The 18,336-nt window shown below is 37.3% G+C and overlaps 2 protein-coding genes across 2 annotated transcripts; both read right to left on the reverse strand.

Moving 5' to 3' along the window:
* Nucleotides 1-86: 86 nt before the first annotated feature.
* On the reverse strand, nucleotides 87-1,111 carry LOC100662638 (olfactory receptor 8S1-like). Its single transcript, XM_003405405.3, has one exon. It carries the CDS (start codon nucleotides 1,055-1,057, stop codon nucleotides 101-103), a length of 957 nt encoding a protein of 318 aa, XP_003405453.2. The 5' UTR covers nucleotides 1,058-1,111; the 3' UTR covers nucleotides 87-100.
* A 7,056-nt stretch (nucleotides 1,112-8,167) lies between these two features.
* On the reverse strand, nucleotides 8,168-10,185 carry LOC100662355 (olfactory receptor 8S1-like). The gene has a single exon (XM_003405404.3). The coding sequence runs from the start codon at nucleotides 10,085-10,087 to the stop codon at nucleotides 9,131-9,133; it is 957 nt and encodes a 318-aa protein (XP_003405452.2). The 5' UTR covers nucleotides 10,088-10,185; the 3' UTR covers nucleotides 8,168-9,130.
* Between the last annotated feature and the right edge of the window lie 8,151 nt (nucleotides 10,186-18,336).

An 18,336-nucleotide genomic window follows, 5' to 3' on the forward strand; every position in this document is an offset into this window, starting at 1 on the left:
TTTCTTAAGTATTTCTGATTTTTTTTGCCAGATTTGATTATGAACATTCAGGAAGTTATCTTTAATGTCTCGCCAGAAGTATTTCTATGTGAACTCCACATCATCCTTTCTCTTTATTCTGCCACTGAAAACATGATAAATACTTTCCCAGTGTTCTTTTCACAGCTGCCTTGACCTCCTTGTTCTTCAGGCTGTAGATGAGGGGATTCAGCATGGGAGTGATCACACCATACTGCACAGAGAAGATCAACTCAAGGGGCGAGCCTGAGGCTGGAATGAAATAGCGGAGAAAAGCTGACCCATAGAAGAAGATCACTGCAGTGAGGTGGGAGGAGCACGTGGAGAATGCCTTGTTTCTGCCAGAAGTGGAGGTGATACTAAGGATGGTGAAGATAATGTGAATGTAGGAGAAAAAGATTGAAAGGAAAGTTATCAGTCCATGTGGGATGGTGGAACAGAGCATGACAAGGAAGTTGGTGGAGACATCAGAGCAAGACAGAAGGAAGATAGAGGGCAACTCACAGCTGTAGTGTGGGATGATGTAGGTATCACAGAAGTCCATTTTCATTGCCAGAGGGACATTGATGAGCGTGTCCAGAAAGCCTAAGCCCCATGAGCCCCACACAAGTTGCACACACCACCGTTTACTCATCACCTGGCCGTAGAGCAGAGGGTGGCAGATGGCAGCATAGCGATCATAGGCCATTGCTGAAAGAAGACAGGCTTCAGTCCCTCCAATGATAAACATGAAGAAGACCTGAGCCAGGCAGCCCCTTACCGAGATGGTTTTCTTCTGAGACAGGAGGTTCTCCAGCATTTTGGGCACTGTGACTGAAGAAAAGCACAGATCAATAAAAGAGAGGTGACTCAGGAAGAAGTACATGGGTGTGTGGAGGTGAGAATCAGTCCTGATGACCAGCAGCATCATCAGGTTCCCCAGCATTGTCAGGAAGTAAATCCCCAGGAAGAGCACAAAGAGTAGAGCCTGGATTTTGGAGTCAACAGACAGCCCGAGGAGGATGAACTTGGTAATGGTACTGTGGTTCCTCAAGGCCATTTACAATGTTTTATTCCTAAATATGAGACAGAAAAAATGGCAGTGAGATTTCTATTTTCCTCCAACCAATTTTGTCGTTACATTGATTCTTGTTTAATATCACAATCATCCAGAAATCATGGGCTATGCTTTGTGGCAGACACTCGGAACACAAAGATGGATAAGATTCAATGCCTATAGTTAAAAAAGAACATAATTCAAAGAACAATACAAAAATGAAAACAAGCAATTAAATCAAAGTGTGATTAAGTGTAATGGGAGCTCTAAGTGTGATTTAGAACAAGTCAGTAATGTCAGCATATTGAAGCTGAGTAAACTTTTTAAGGGTCATCGACTCGACAGCAACATATTTGGATGATGTCTCAAAGGAGTCAGGGAATGGAAGCATTTTTATACTGAGGTGGTAGTCTAGTCAAAGGATCAGAATTGAGAAAATACAAGCATGTTTGATAAAACATTGGTATTTCTTAGTAGCTGAAGCTGAAAACGTGGGTAGACAATGTGGTGCAACGACTAATGATGTAGACTGTTGGGTTTTTGTTTATATTCTAAAAACTGGAAAAATACCCCACCCTGTTAGTGTTTTATGAGAATTAAATATGATAACATATATAATGTGTATTTAAAAAATTCTACAATATTGCAGAGTATAAATTGTTATCACCATCTTTATTGATAAAATCTTACCCAGATTAATCCCCTTTTGGAGTTAAGGCTGTTCTTGCTACTGTTACTACTTTTAAGCAAAAGGGGTAAAATAAATCATTTGAAATTACTGCTCTCCTTTTCCATCCTACCCAGCTGAAAGGCAGTTTGGCATCTGGAGTTGCAATGGTGACTTCCCTTTAGAAGGACTAGATGGCTTTAAGTTGCTAAGGGTAATGTCACTCAGAAGTAAAGGGCAGCAATTCTCAAGAAAGGACAAGGGAAAGAGAAGATGGACCCCCTAAGCCCAGCACTGAAATCACTTTCTGGAATGGATATGCACCTTGTAAAGGGCCAAGCTCCTAGGCAAATAAAGAGAAGGGAATTGTAGTACCATGCCAGTGTCCATGACATGGACAACTCATCCAGGCAGAGCAGGAAAGATGAAAAGGAGGAGTAAAATTTTAGGAACCCGTGTTCTTACAACATTAATAGCTTGCCAGGACACATAAATTGTTATGGAATCAACAGTAGCTGATTCTTCTGCCCCTACAGAAAGAGGTTTGTAATAAATAATTTTTCTTTACAGATTCTAAGATGCCTTCTTAAAATAGAGGAATAGAACATCCAGTCCTGTATGTACCAGCTGTGCAGATATTTGCATTCAACTTTTGACCTTCATTCCAGGACTCTTTCCTCAGTATTAAAGTACTGGATCCTTCCATGTCTCTTGACTTTGGTTTTGTCCCAACTTTCAGGTCCGGTTTATAAAATGCTCTGCCTTTTTTAACACTGAATGTTAGCCGTCAGTTCTAGCTGTGATCTGTTGTACAAGAATTGGACCTGCTGGTCACCTGTAGAATTTGTTGTGGTAACCAAGTCCATTTCCTCCTCCTGGCCATTCCTTTGCCGCCCTGTTCCCAATAATCCCAAAACCCAGCCAAGGAGAACATACAGTCCTAATTTTCAACTGTTCAGGCAGCAACACATCCTATTCCCTTCCCATAACTCAAATACATACTACCTGCACATCTTCTCCAAAAGGCAATCTACCCCCTAATGTGGCTTCATGGTCTTTTATTTGATTCAATTATTTTAATAAAAACTACAGAGGATGTGTTTTCTAGACCTGGCTTTAAGATTGAGATTATAAAATTCTGTTGATAATAAAATGTTTTCTTGGATTCTTCACTATCGAAGTGAAATGGCCACATGGGAGCTCTTTCTTTCAAATGGTCTCAAACACCAACACCCTGGTATCTCTTCATTTGCTCCTCTGCTTTTCTTGTCCCTCCAATATATAGGATTCTATGGTCTAAGTAACCTTCAGAGCAGGTGTGCTTAGGAAGCTTGTGGGTTGACTCATAGGTGTCAGTGGTAGCCCAGAGGATGGCTGAGGCAATGCTAGTTATTCCCTGTAGTGACAACCTGAAGTCAGACAGTGTAGTCAAGAATGAAGCAATTTTATGAATACCAGTAAGGTTCTTTTAAGTGTGGTCTTTGGTACTTCTGGTTTCAAGCAATGACTAGGACAATCAAATTAAAAAAGTTCAAACAAATAAGTTCATAGGAGTCAGAGAAAGGAAAGGGTATTTAACAGTTATCCTTGTAAGAAATAAATATTTTTCAGTTTACACTGTGTTTTGCTTTCTCACTGTGATTATCAGGCAATTTCACCCAATTAATTTGTTGTGTACATTTAAGCTTATGATTAAATGAGTAAATAAAAATAACAAATTTAATGGAAAGAAATCCAATAACCAGTCATTTCCCTAAACCAAGCAATCAAATCTTTCTAGTGTAATGAATCCATAAGTATTCCAAATTACACAATAGCTCTAAACAATTTTGCATGTTTAGTGATTAAGATTTATTTAGAGAAGCATTTACTTAAGTGTGTCATGTATTGAGTCACAATAAAAAACCAAGTGTCATCGAGTCCATTCTGACCCTTACTGATCCTACAGGACAGATTGGAACTGCCCCATAGGGTTTCCAAGGCTGTAAACCTTTAAGTACAATGAATAAGAAAGACCAAAGAAGAACTGATGCCTTTGAATTATGGTGTTGGCCAAGAATATTGAGTATACCATGGACTGCCAGAAGAATGAACAAATCTGTGTTGCAGGAAGTAGAGCCAGAATGCTCCTTAGAAGGAAGGATGGTGAGAATCCATCTCACATACTTTGAACATGTTATCAGGAGCATCAGTCCCTGGAGAAGGACATTATGCTTGGTAAAGTAGAGGGTCAGGGAACTAGAGGGAGACCCTCAGATGGATTGACACAGAAGCTGCAACAATGGGCTCAAGCATAACAAAGATTATCAGGGTGGTGCCGGACTGGGCAGTGTTTCGTTCTGTTGCACATACGGTAGCTGTGAATCTATGGCACGTAACAACAACAAATCTTCCTGGAAGTGGACTGCCACATCTTTCAACAGCCACAAATGATTAGCAGCTACCACATTGAACAGCTTGGATCTAAAACATTGTTTCTCTATGGGAAACCTATGCAAAATCAAAATTATTTTTATTTCAATTATTTATCTCAGGAACAGCTTTGTTGGAGCCCTGGTTGCACAGTGGTTAAAGAGCTCGATTGCTAAGCAAAAGGTCAGCAGTTTGAATCTGTCATCTGCTCCTTGGAAGCCCTCCCTGGCAGATCTACTCTGTCCCATAGGGTCACTATGAGTCGGAATCGACTCAAAGGTAATAAGTTTATATATATAAAATCTGAGAGTGTTGTATATGAATCCTGTACATACACGTTCATATATTTTTATATATGTCTGTCTGTGTATACCTGTATAAGAAAAATATGTACAAAGTATAAATAGTAGTTAACTTCAGATAGACATTATTGTGTATTATTTCTATTATTTAGTCTTTTCAAGAGAAATCTCTGTGTTTCTATACTATCTACTAAAGTAAGAAAAGAAGGTGTTGGAACCAAAGTAGCACAGGCTCAAGTAAAAGAAACCCATAAATAAGAAAATAAAAAGCCTTCTTATTTATCACATTTAAAGAATACCCTGGTATTTAGGTATTTTTCCTTTAAACTTCTCAACCTGTCTATCTATCTATCTGTCTACTATCTTCTACTTAATTTTGTTCTCAAAATCGATTACGCCTTTGATACTCAAATGCAGTCTACAGACCAGCCTTATTAACACATCTGGGACCTTGTTAGAAATGCATACTCTTAGGACCCAGGCCAGATTTCCTGAATATGGATTTACATTCAGTCACATTCCAGGTATTTCATATGTACATTAAATATTGATAAACAGTGGATTAACTCTGAATTTAGTTTTGTATCTTTTTAAATGAGCATTTTAATACATAGATTTTCCTCACATTACATGTTTTTCTAAATGTTATTTCTAAATATGGAGTATAGTACTCAATGGCATGGGTTTACCTTAACCCAACTACTTAAACTGGTAAACACTTAAAGAGTACAGTATGTAGACTTCTTTGCTGTCATGAATAACTCTCTGATAAAACTCATTGTACCTAAAATTTGATGGAATGTCTGAATATGTTTTTTAGCCTAGTAATTCTAGGGTAAAGAATACGAGCTGTGAAAGCTCCTGATACACAGTATCACATCACGTCCAGAAATGTTGAAGCGGTTTACACTTTTGCCTAAAACTTATGAATATGCTTATACCTTCAGATTCTCACCAACACTGAGCACTACTGGTATACTTATTCTTTAAAATTTATTGATCAAACATTATATTACATTTTAACTTACCTTTACATTCACTAGAGTGAATACTTTTTGTATATTTAGTGGACAATTCTGTTCCTCCTTTGGCGAATTGTGCATTTGTATCTGTTGCAAACATTTGATTGGCATGTCTGTGTTTTGAATGCAGTGTATCTAATACAGGTACAGTGGGGAGGCTGGCATCACAGTAAAGTGATAAACAAAACTCTTTGCAAAATAATGTGCCAATATTTGTCAAGATGCCTAACAAACATTTTATGCAGTGATTCAATAATTCCAATTCTTGGACTAATTATAAATACCAAAAAAAACCCTCTGAACTGAGATGTTTTATGTATTGTTACTTTAAAAACTGAAAATGGTACCTTGAACTGTATTCTAAAATATTTGAGGAAATAAATTTTAATAGTGAAGTGTTAAAATATATACAAAGATAGAAAATTGCTAAGTACACTTTGGAATATTAGCTTAATAGATGATTAAAATCATTAAAGCTGGTATTTACAGAGTCCATTAACATAAAAAGTACTGACAATATAATTTAAGTAAAAAATTGGTGTATAAAATTGTACATGTTGTATAACATTTATTTGGATTAAAAAAGGAGAATAATATGCCAATGTAAATTTTCCTGTTGGGCTGAAATTGATAATATGGGCTCACAGTGAAATAGAAGTTAAATTTTCTAATTTAAAATATAACTGGGAACAACTGTGGTCAGACATTTCTCCCCTTGGCTTACTTCCAGGTGGTACAATAACTCTACTGCTGGAATCACTACCCTGACACGTATTTAAAAGTACATAAAAGAAATTCCAGGGGAAAGAGGGAGTCTCCATGTCCTAGCTCTTGTGGGGTATTGCAGTGCATTTGCAATTTCCTCCCCTTCTTGTGGGGGAGAGATGGATGACTTCCCTCCCCGAAGTCAAGTAAAGGAGCCACCAAAAAAATGACTCATAAATATAGATTTCATGAAAGCAGGGAAGATTGACAAAGCATTTCTTTGTAAACTTTTGATAGTTAAATTCAATTCCTTTAAAACTGGAAAACATTGGCTAACATTTATGACTACAGCATGACTCAGTTAACCTTTTGCTTCTACTATAGTGAAAACATAACTGAAAGGGAAGAACAAATGCCATACTGTATTGTATTGTATCCATGCCATACTGTCATACTTGCTGTGGACAGAGCAATACCTTATTATTCAAAATTGAATATTGAGCAGATGCTAAAAAGATCCATAATTTGTAATGTGGTAAAAAGTACACAAATAGGAATAAAAGTAGCAAAAAAAAAAAAAAAGGAAGCAACAATTTTTAAAAAATATGTGCTTGGTGAATATATTAAAGATAGCATAGCGATAAGCATTTAAAATTTGTATCTTCAGCCTAGTGGGAGGAAGTTCCTAGGCTTAAAGTCAAAGGATCTTAGACTCAGGGAACATCTATGTCAACTGGCACAACGTATTTCATAAAGACAAGGTCCTGCATCCTACTTTGGTGAGTTGCATCTGAGGTCTTAAAAGCTTACGAGCGGCCATGTAAGACACAACTGTTGGTGTCTTACCACCTGGAACAAAGGAGAATGAAGAAAGCCAAAGACTCAAAGGAGTAATTAGTCCAAAGGAATAATGGACCACATGCACTACACCCTACATGAACCTTGAGACCAGAAGAAGTAGATGGTCCCTGGTTATCACTACTGATCGCCTGATTGGGAGCATAACAGAAGGTCCCAGACAGAGTGGGAGAAAAGTTGTAGAACCAAAAATCAAATTCACAAAAAAGATCAGACTTACTGGTCTGACAGAGACTGGAGAAACCCCTTAAGAACCCTTCTGACCTGGAACTGAAACTATTCCTGAAGACTATCTTTCCGCCAAACCATGGGTACCCAAACCATGGATTAAAAACCATGGATAGACCCATAAAATAAACAATAACACTGGAGAGGAAAATGTTCCTTTGAATATTCAATTATATAAGATCGAAATGGCAACATTTGCCCAAAATAAAGACGAGAAGGGAGGAAGGGGTAGAAAATCAGGGCAAAAGGAAACTGGGAATCTAGGACTGAAGAGCTGACACATTATCAAGAATGAAACCGATGTCACAGAACACGTTTGTACACACTGTTGAATGGGAAACTAATACACTGTGTAAACTTTCACCTAATGCACTATGAAAAAATTAAAATAAAAGAATAAAAATTATGATTTCAAGATGAAATACTTTTGAATCAATTGACTAATAACTTTTCAAATTCTGCAAAAGGGAAGAGAAAAATATCTCAAAATATTAAAGGGGCTCAAATGTTTTTCTCCTCTACGAAATTTGGAAACACTTTGGTAATAGAGTCTAGATATATTGCTATGTATAATTAGGATAAAGGACATTTAGGAAAACTCAGCTTCAGCAAGCTCTTATTTGGCAATCAGGCAACTTAGAAAGGAGTCATGGTGGTGCAGTGGGTATGCACTCAGCTGCTAACTGAAAGGACAGAGGTATGAACCCACCAAGCCACTCCTCTGGGAAAGATGTGTCAGTCGGCTTCCGTAAAGGTTACAGCCTTGGAAACCCTATGGGGCGGTTCTACTCTGTCCTATGGGGTCACTGAGAGTCAGAATCGACTTGATGGCAAAGGGCTTGGTTTTTTTTTTTGGTTTGGGCATCTGAGGAAATGTAAGACTCCTACAAGGAAATAGTGTATCCCTGGGCACTCAGATAAGAGCAGGAGCATCAAAGATTGGGAAGGATTCAAAAAGGGAAGGCAGAGGCCACCAAATGTGTCCTATTTTGTAAATCTGACCAGAATCTAATCTCTATCTGCTCTTTTGGAAACATTCTTACACATTACTTTCATCCGAAATTTCAACTTTGAGCCCTATGGAAGAGTTCTGAAAATAACTTCAGTCCTTCAGCTGAAGACCCTTAAAGTCATTGGTGGAGTGATTACCTGAGATGCACTCAGGTTCTGCATTTTCTGGTATTTCTGTTCTTTTTGGTCCTGTTTTCCTCAGAGTGTCCTTCTTCCTGAGGTTGTGGGCCTGCTTAAAACTGGGAAATGAGTACAACCAGGTCAGCTATGTTAGGAGTGGTCTTCTCCAAAGGCCTTAGTTCCCATGTAAAAGCAAACACCTGGAAAGTTTCATTCTTCTAATATGAATAATCTAATTTTTTTTTAATAGGTGACTCATTCTTTCCTCTTCCTGTAACTCTAACCAGAACTCATTACCTTGTACCCCTATGAACTCATTATGACTTTTCTCCTCAAAATATACAGGCACTTTTCAATTTAGAAAAACTATAGCTTTCGGTGCCTTACCCAAATTTAACTACAAATAATGGAAAGATAATTTACGCCAAGCCAAACTGCATATACATGCATACACACATGCACACACAAGCATAATCACACACACACACACACACAAGCATACTCAAACACAAACACACAATGCACATATATAAAACAATTATTGGTGAACATGCTCATAATGAAATTTTATGATTTGACATGAATATTTAATCTATTCTTTTGCCTCCAAGTAGAATTGAACTCAATAATCCACGCTATAATAGGTCTGTGTTTCTTAGGTACTTCTGATTTATTTTGCCAAATTTGATTATGAGCTTTCAGGAAGTTATCTTTAACGTCTTGCCATAAGTGTTTCTATGTGAACTCCACATCATCCTTTCTCTTTATTCTGCCACTGAAAACATGATAAATACTTTCCCAGTGTTCTTTTCACAGCTGCCTTGACCTCCTTGTTCTTCAGGCTGTAGATGAGGGGATTCAGCATGGGAGTGATCACACCATACTGCACAGAGAAGATCAACTCAAGGGGCGAGCCTGAGGCTGGAATGAAATAGCGGAGAAAAGCTGACCCATAGAAGAAGATCACTGCAGTGAGGTGGGAGGAGCACGTGGAGAATGCCTTGTTTCTGCCAGAAGTGGAGGTGATACTAAGGATGGTGAAGATGATGTGAATGTAGGAGAAAAAGATTGAAAGGAAAGTTACCAGTCCATGTGGGATGGTGGAACAGAGCATGACAAGGAAGTTGGTGGAGACATCAGAGCAAGACAGAAGGAAGATAGAGGGCAACTCACAGCTGTAGTGTGGGATGATGTAGGTATCACAAAAGTCCATTTTCATTGCCAGAAGGACATTGATGAATGTGTCCAGAAAGCCCAGGCTCCATGAGCCACGCACAAGCTGCACACACCGCTGTTTACTCATTACCTGGCCATAGAGCAGAGGGTGGCAGATGGCAGCATAGCGGTCATAGGCCATCACTGAAAGAATACAGTCTTCAGTCCCTCCAATGGTAAGCACAAAGAATATCTGAGCCAGGCAGCCCTTTACTGAAATGGTTTTCTTCTGAGACAGGAGGTTCTTCAGCATCTTGGGCACTATGACTGAAGAAAAGCAGAGATCAATAAAAGAGAGGTGACTCAGGAAGAAGTACATGGGTGTGTGGAGGTGAGAATCAGTCCTGATAACCAGCAGCATAATCAGGTTCCCCATCATGGTCAGGAGGTAAATCCCCAGGAAGAGCACGAAGAGTAGAGCCTGGATCTTGGGGTCAGCAGGCAGCCCAAGGAGGATGAACTCAGTGATGGTACTGTGGTTCCTCAAGGCCATTTACAATGTTTTATTCCCAAATATGAGACAGGGAAACATAGCAATGGGATTTCTATTTTCCTTCAACCAATTTTGTCATTACATTGATTCTTGTTTAATATCACAATCATCCAGAAATCACAGGCTAGGTTTTTTGGCAGTCACTCATAGCATAAAGATGGATAAGATTCAATGCCTATAGTTAAAAAAAAAAATTCAAAGAATAATACAAAAATGAAAACAAGCAATTAAATCAAAGTGTGATTAAGTGTAATGGGAGCTCTAAGTGTGATTTGGAACAAGTCAGTAATGTCAGCATATTGAAGGTAACTGAGCAAACTTTTTAAGGGTCATTAACTTGACAACAATGTGTTTGGATGATGTCTCAAAGGAGTCAGGGAATGGAACCATATTTATACTGAGGTAATTTTTTTTTTTTAATAGTGTAGTCAAAGGATCAGAATTGAGAAAATGCAAGCATGTTTGATAAAACATCGGTATTTCTCAGTAGCTGAAGCCCAAAATGTGGGTAGACAATGTGGTGCAATGACTAAGGGTGTAGATGCTTAGATCTTTGTTTACATTCTGAAAATTGGAATAATATGCCACCCTGTTAGTGTTTTATGAGAATTAAATATGATAACATATATAAGGTACATTAAAAAAAAACTCTACGCTATTGTACACTGTAAGTTATTATCACCATTATTATTAATAAAATCTTATGCAGGATAATCCCCTATTGGAGTTAAGGTTGTTTTTGCCACTGTTACTACTTTTAAGCAAACGCGGTAAAATAAAGCGTTTGAAATCACTGCTCTCTTTCCTCATTCCCCGCTGAAAGGCAGTTTGGTATTTGGAGTTGCACTGGAGCCTTCTCTTTAGAAGAACTAAATACCTTGAATTTACTGAGGGTAAAGTCACTCATTAGTAAGGTGCAGCCAGTCTCAAGAGAAAGAGAAAGTGGACCCCTTAACTCGAGCACTGAAATCACTTCCTGGGTTGAATGTGCACCTTGTAAAATGCCAAGTTTCTAGACAAATAAAGGAAGAGATTGTAGTGCCATGCCAGTGTCCACGACCTGGACAACTCACCCAGGCAGAGTAGGAAAGATGAAAAGGAGGAGTAGAATCTCAGGAACCCGTGTTCTTACAACATTAATAGCTTGTCAGAACACGTAAATTGTTATGGAGTCACCAGCAGCTGATTCTTCTGCCCCTGTAGAAAGAAGTTCTTAATAAATAATTTTTCTTCACAGAAACTAAGATGCCTTCTTAAAATAGAAGAATAAAACATTCAGTCCTGTATTTATCAGCTGTGCAGATATTTGCATTCATCTTTTGACTTTCATTCCAAAACTCTTTTCTCAGTATTCAAGTACTGGATCCTTCCATGTCCCTTGACTTTGGTTTTGCCCCAACTTTCAGGTCTGGTTTATAAAATGCTCTGCCTTTTTTTTTTTTTTAAACACTGAATGCTAGTCATCAGTTCTAGCTGTGATCTGTTGTACAAGAATTGGACCATTCAGTCACCTGTAGAATTTATTGTGGTAACCAAGTCCATTTCCTGGTCCTGACCATTCCTTTGCTGCCCTGTTCCCAATAATCCCAAAACCCAGCCAAAAGGAACTCTGTGTCCCTACTTTTCAACTGTCAGGCAGCAACACATCCCTATTCTCTTCCCATAACTCAAATACATACTATCTGCACATCTTCTCCAAAAGACAATCTTCTCCTTGATGTGGCTGCAAGGTCTTGTATTTCATTCAATTACTAGAATAAAATTTGTTGAGAATGCATTTTCTATACCTGGCTTTATGATTGAGATTATAAAATTCTGGTCATAATGAAATGTTTTCTTGGATTCTTCACTATTGAAGTGAAATGGTCACATGAGTGTTCTTTCTTTCAAATGGTCTCAAACATCATCACCCTGGCATCTCTTCATTTGTTCCTCTGCTTTTCTTGTCGCTGCCATATATAGGATTCTATGGTCTAACTAGCCCTCAGAGCAGATGTGGTTAGGAAGCTTGTTGTTTGACTCATACTCATTGGTGGTAGCCCAGAGGATGGCTGAGGCAATGCTGGTTATTTCCTGTAGTGACAACCTGAAGTCGGACACTGTAGTCAAGAATGAAGCAATTTTATAAATACCAGTAGGGTTCTTTTAAGTGTGGTCTTTGGAACTTCTGGATTGAAGCAATGACTAGGACAATCAAACGTGAACTCTTCATAAAAAAGTTCGTATGAAACAGAGAAAGGAGTGGGTATTTAACTGTTATCCTTGTAAGAAATAGATGTTTTTCAGTTGACGCTCTAAGTGTTTTGTTTTCTATCTGTGATTATCAGGCAATTTCACCCAGGTTAATTTGCTGTGCACATATAAGTTTATAATCAAATGTGTAAATAAAAGTAACAAATTTATTTGTTTATTTTTATTGATGTTTAGATGAAGTTTTACAGAACAAACTAGTTTCTCATCAAATAGTACATACATTGTTGTATGACATTGGTTCACAACCCCACAACGTGTCAGCACTTTCCCTTCTCAACCCTGGGCTCCCTATTACCAGCTTTCCTGTTCCCTCCTACCTTCCAGTCCCTGACCCAGGGCTGGTGTGCCCCTTTAGTATTGTTTTGTTCCGTGAGTCTGTTTAATCTTTGCCTGAAGGGTGAGCCTCAGGAGTGGCCTCATTACTGAACTGAAAGGGTGTCTAGGGGCCATACTCTCAGTGTTTCTCCAGTCTCTGTCAGGCCAGCAATTCTGGTGTTTCTTTTTGAGTTAGAATTTTGTTCTATATTTTTCTCCAGCTCTGTCTGGGACCCACTATTGTGATCCGTGTCAGAGCAGTCAGTAGTGGTAGCTGGGCATCATTTAGTTGTACTGGACTCAGTCTGGTCGAGGCCGTGGTAGATGTGGTCCATTAGTCCTTTGGACTAATCATTCCCTTGTGTCTTTAGTTTTTCATTCTTCCTTGTGCCCAAAGGAGTGAGACCAGTGGAGTATCTTAGATGGCCGCTCCCAGGATTTTAAGTCCCCAGATGCTACTCACCAAAGAAGAATAGAACATTTTCTTTATAAAATCTGTTATGCCAATTCAGCTAGAGGTTCCCTGAGACCATTGTCCCCACAGCCCTCAGCCCTACAATTCAGCCCCTCAGGAAGTTTGGATGTGTCTATGGAGCTACCATGGCCTTTCCTTGTAGAGGTTGTACTGGCTTCCCCAGTATTGTGTACTGTCTTACTCGTCACCAAAGTTACTGCTTAACTGTAGTCTATTTAGTCTTTTCCCATCCTCACCCTTCCACTCCCTCTTCACCACCAAATATTGTTTCATTTTGTACACAACCTTTTCATAAGTTTTTACACCAGTGGCCACATACAATATTTGTCCTTTTGTGATTGACTTATTTCACTCAGCATAATGTCTTCCAGATGCATCCATGTTATGCGATGCTTCACAGATTCATCGTTGTTCTTTAGCGTTGCATAATACTCCATTGTGTATATGTGCCACAGTTTGTTTATCCATTCATCTGTTGATGGGCATCTAGTTTGTTTCCATTTTTTTGCTATTGTGAACACTGGGGCAATGAACATGGGTGTACATATTTCTGTTGAAGTGATGACTCTTATTTCTCTAGGATGTATTCCTAGGAATGGGATTGCAGAATCAAACAGTATTTCTATTTCTATCTTTCTAAGGAAGAGCCATATCATTTTCCAAAATGGTTGTATCATTTTGCATTCCCACCAGCAGTGCGTAAGAGTTCCAATTTCCCCGCAGCCTCTCCAACACTTGTTATTTTCTATTTTATTGATTTGTACCAGTAATGCCGAGGTGAGATGGCATCTCATTGTGGTTTTGATTTGCATTTCTCTGATGGCTAGAGATTGTGAGCATTTCCTCGTGTGTCTTTTGGCCACTTGAATGTCTTCTTCAGTGAAGTGTCTGTTCATTTCCTTCACCCATTTTTCAGCTGGATTATCTGTCTTTCTGTTTTAGAGATGTTGGATTTTCTTCTGGATTTTGGAGGTTAGACCTTTGTCTGATTTGTAATAGCCAATTTTTTTTTCCCAGTCTGTAGGTCTCTTTTTACTCTTTTGGTGAAGTCTTTAATGAGCGTGTTTAATTTTTAGAAAATCCCAGTGTTCTAGCTTATCCTCTGGAGCTTGTGCATTGTTGGTTGTGGTTTTTATCCTGTAAATGTCATATATTAAGGCCTCTAGCATTGATCCTATTTTTTCTCTATGAACTTCATAGTTTTGGGCATCATATTTAGGTCTTTGATCCATTTTGAGTTAGGTTTTGTACATGGTGTGAGGTATGGATCCTGTTTCATTTTTTTTGCAGAGGGACATCCAGTTTTGCCAGCACCTTTTGTTCAAAAGATTGTTTTTTCCCCATTTGATGGACTTTGGGCCCTTGTCGAAGATCAGGTGACCATAGGTGGGTATATTTACATCTGGGTTCTCAATTCTGTTCCATTGGTCAGTGTATCTGTTGTTGTACCAATACCAGGACATTTTGACTACAGTAGCTGTGTAGTAGGTTCTGAGGGTTCTGAGGTCAGGTAGTGCGAGTCCTCCTATTTTATTCTTTTTAAATAGTGCTTTACTTATCCAGGCCTTCTTCCCTTTCCATATAAAGTTAATGATAAGTTTTTTCATCTCCTTAAGGAAAGTTATTTGTATTTGGATAGGTATTGCATTGTATTTGTAAATAGCTTTGAGTAGAATTGTCATTTTCACAATGCTGATCCTACCTATCCATGAGCATGGTATGTTTTTTCATTTATGTAGATCTCTTTTGGTTTCTTGCAGTAGTGTTTTGTAGTTTTCTTTGTATAGGTCTTTTACATCCCTGGTTAGATTTATTCCCAAGTATTTTATTTTTTTCGGGGCTATTACAAATGGTATTGTTTTCCTGATTTCCTTTCATCATTCTCTTTATTGGTGTATAGAAATCCAACTGATTTTTTTATATTTATCCTGTATCCTCCTAGTCTGCTGAATCTTTCTATTAGTTACAGTAGTGTTCTTGTGGAGTCTTTCAGATTTTCTGAGTATGGTATCATATCATCTGTAAATAGAGTTTAACTTTTTCATTACCTATTACCTATTTGGATGCCCTTTATTTCTATTTCTTGCCTTATTGCTCTAGCTAAGACTTCCAACACAGTGTTCAAAAGAAGTGGTGGAAAAGGGCATCCTTGTCTTGTTCCGGTTCTCAAGGGAAATGTTTTCAGCCTCTCTCTATTGAGAACGATGTTGGCCATTGGTTTTGTATAGATGCCCTTCATTATGCAGAGAAACTTCCCTTCTATACTTATTTTATTGAGAGTTTTTATCAGGAATGGGTTTTGGACTTTGTTGAATGCCTTTTCTGCATCTCTAGAGATGATCACGTGATTCTTTTCTTTCATTTATGTGGATTATGTTGATTGATTTTCTGATGTTGAACCATCCTTGAATACCTGATATGAATCCGACTTGGTCATGGTGTATTATTTCTTTGATATGATGCTGAATTCAATTGGATAGAATTTTGTCGAGCATTTTTGCTACGATATTCATGAGAGATATTGGTCCGTATTTTTCTTTTTTTGTGGCATCTTTGCCTGGTTTTGGCATCAGGGTTGTTCTGGCTTTATAGAATGAATTCAGAAGTATTGCTTCCTTTTCTATGTTCTGAAATATTTTGAGTAGTACTGGTATAAGCTCTTCTCTGAATGTTTGATAGAATTCTCCAGTGAAGCTATCCAGGCCAGAGCTTTTTTTTTTTGGGAGTTTTTTTAAAATTACCTTTTCAATCTCTTGTTACAAGTCTGTTCAGATTTTCAACATCATTTTGTGTTAGTTTCAGTAGGTAGTGTGTTTCTAGAAATTTTCCCATTTCCTCCAGGTTTTCAAATTTGTTGGAGTATAGTTTTTCATAATACTCTGTTATGATCCTTTTTATTTCAGTTGAGTATGTTGTAATGTCCCCTATTTCATTTCTTATTTGGGTTATTTGCATCCTTTCCTGTTTTTCTTTTGTCAATTTGGCCAGTGGTTTATTGATTTTGTTGATCCTTTCAAAGAACCAACTTTTGGTTTTGTTGATTCTTTCTATTGTTTTCCTATTCCTTATTTAATTTATTTCTGCTCTGATCTTTATAATTTCCTTTCTTCTGGTGACTGTGTTCTTCTTTAGCTGTTCTTTTTCTATTTGTTCAAGTTGCGTAGCTAATGTTTTGGTTTTGTCCCTTTCTTCTTTTTTGATGTGTGCATCTATTGCTATAAATTGACCTCTGAGGACTGCCTTTGCCGTGCCCCACAGGTTTTGGTGTGATGTGTTTTCATTCTCATTTGATTCTAGGAATTTTTTGATTCCATCTCAGATTTCTTCTATTACCCAGTTGTTTTTAAGCAGAGTGTTATTCAGTTTCCACGTAACTGATTTTTTTTTTCCTTGCTCTTCCTGTAGTTAATTTCTGCCTTGATGGCATTGTGGTCAGAGAAAATACTTTGTATTATCTCGATGTTTTGGGTTTTGTTGAGGGTTGCTCTGTGGCCTAAGATGTGGTCTGTTCTGGAGAACATTCTATGTGTGGTGGAAAAGAATGTGTATTTTGCTGCTGTTGGGTGGAGTGTTCTATATACGTTTATGAGGTCAAGTTGGCTGATTATGCTCTTTTGCTCATTTGTATCTTTGTTGAGTTTCTTTCTAGATGTCCTGTCTTTTACTGAGAGTAGTGCATTGAAGTCTCCTACTATTTTTGTGGGACTGTTGGTTTCTCTTTCCGGTGCTGTTAGAGTTGTTTTATATATTTTGGAGCCCTGTCATTGGGTGCATAGATGTTTATTATGGTTAAATCTTCATAATGGATCATCCCTTTAATCATTATATAGTGCCCTTCTTTGTCTTTTATGGTGGATTTTTTTTTTGAAGTCTATTTTATCTGAGTTTAGTATTGCCAGTTCTGCTCTTTTTTGGAAGGTATTTGCTTGATATATTTTTTTGATTCTTTGATCTTTAATAAATTTACATCTTTGTTTCTAAGATGTGTCTCTTGTGGACAGCATACTGATGGATCCTGTTTTCTTCTTAATTCATTCTGTCACTCTCTGTCTCTTTATGGGTGTATTTAGGCCATTTACATTCAGTGTAATTACTGATAGGTATGGGTTTATTTCTGTCATTTTGTAGTGCTTTTTTTTGTGGTGCTGATGTTTTCTTTCTTAGTCTCCTGATCATGCAATTTAAATATTGATAAACAGTTGATTAAATCTGAATTTAGTTTTGTATCTTTTTAAATTAACATTTTAATATGAAGACTTTCCTCACATTACTTTTCTAAATGTTATTTCTAGGTATGAATTATACTACTCAATAGCATGCGTTTACCTTAATCATACTACTTAATCAAACTTGTAAACAGTTAAGAAATACAGTATATAGATTTATTTTCTGCCATGAATAACTCTCTGATAAAACGTGTTGTACCTAAAATTTGATGGAATACCTCAACACCTTTTTTAACCTAGTAATTCTAGGGTAAAGAATATGAACTTTGTGAAAGCTCCTGATACATAGTATCACATCATTTCCAGAAATGTTGAACCAGTTTACACTTTTGCCTAAAACTTATGAATATGCTTATATCTTCAGATTCTCACCAACACTGAGCACTACTGGTAAACCTATTCTTTAAAATTTATTGATCAAAAATTATATTGCATTTTAACTTACATTTTACATTCACTAGAGTGAATCCTTTTTGCGTATTTTCTGGACAATTCTGTTTCTCCTTTTACAAATCTGTATTTGTATCTTGCAAACATTTGATTTGCATTCTGTGTTTTGAATGCAGTTTACCTAATACTGCATACAGTGGAGAGACTGAGGATTTATGTACATTGCAGGGATCACCTTAAAGTGATAAACAAAACTCTTTGCAAAATAATCTGCCAGACTTTGTCAAGACCCTTAACAAACATTTTATGTACTGATCCAGTAATTCCAATTCTCATACAAATTATAAATACAAAAAAAAAATCTTCGTACTGGTATATTTTATATATCATTATTTTAGAAATAGAAAATGCTGCCTTGAACTGTATTCTGAAATATTTGAGGAAAATAAATTGTAATAGTGAACTATTAAAATATTTACAATGATGGAAAATTGCTAAGTACACTTTGGAATATATGCTTAAAAGATTCTTAAAATAATTAAAACAAGTATTTACAAAGGGTTTTCATTTTTTTAATTTTTTCATTAACA

Source organism: Loxodonta africana, chromosome 4 (assembly GCF_030014295.1).
Source record: "Loxodonta africana isolate mLoxAfr1 chromosome 4, mLoxAfr1.hap2, whole genome shotgun sequence".
Classification (NCBI taxonomy): Eukaryota; Metazoa; Chordata; class Mammalia; order Proboscidea; family Elephantidae; genus Loxodonta; species Loxodonta africana.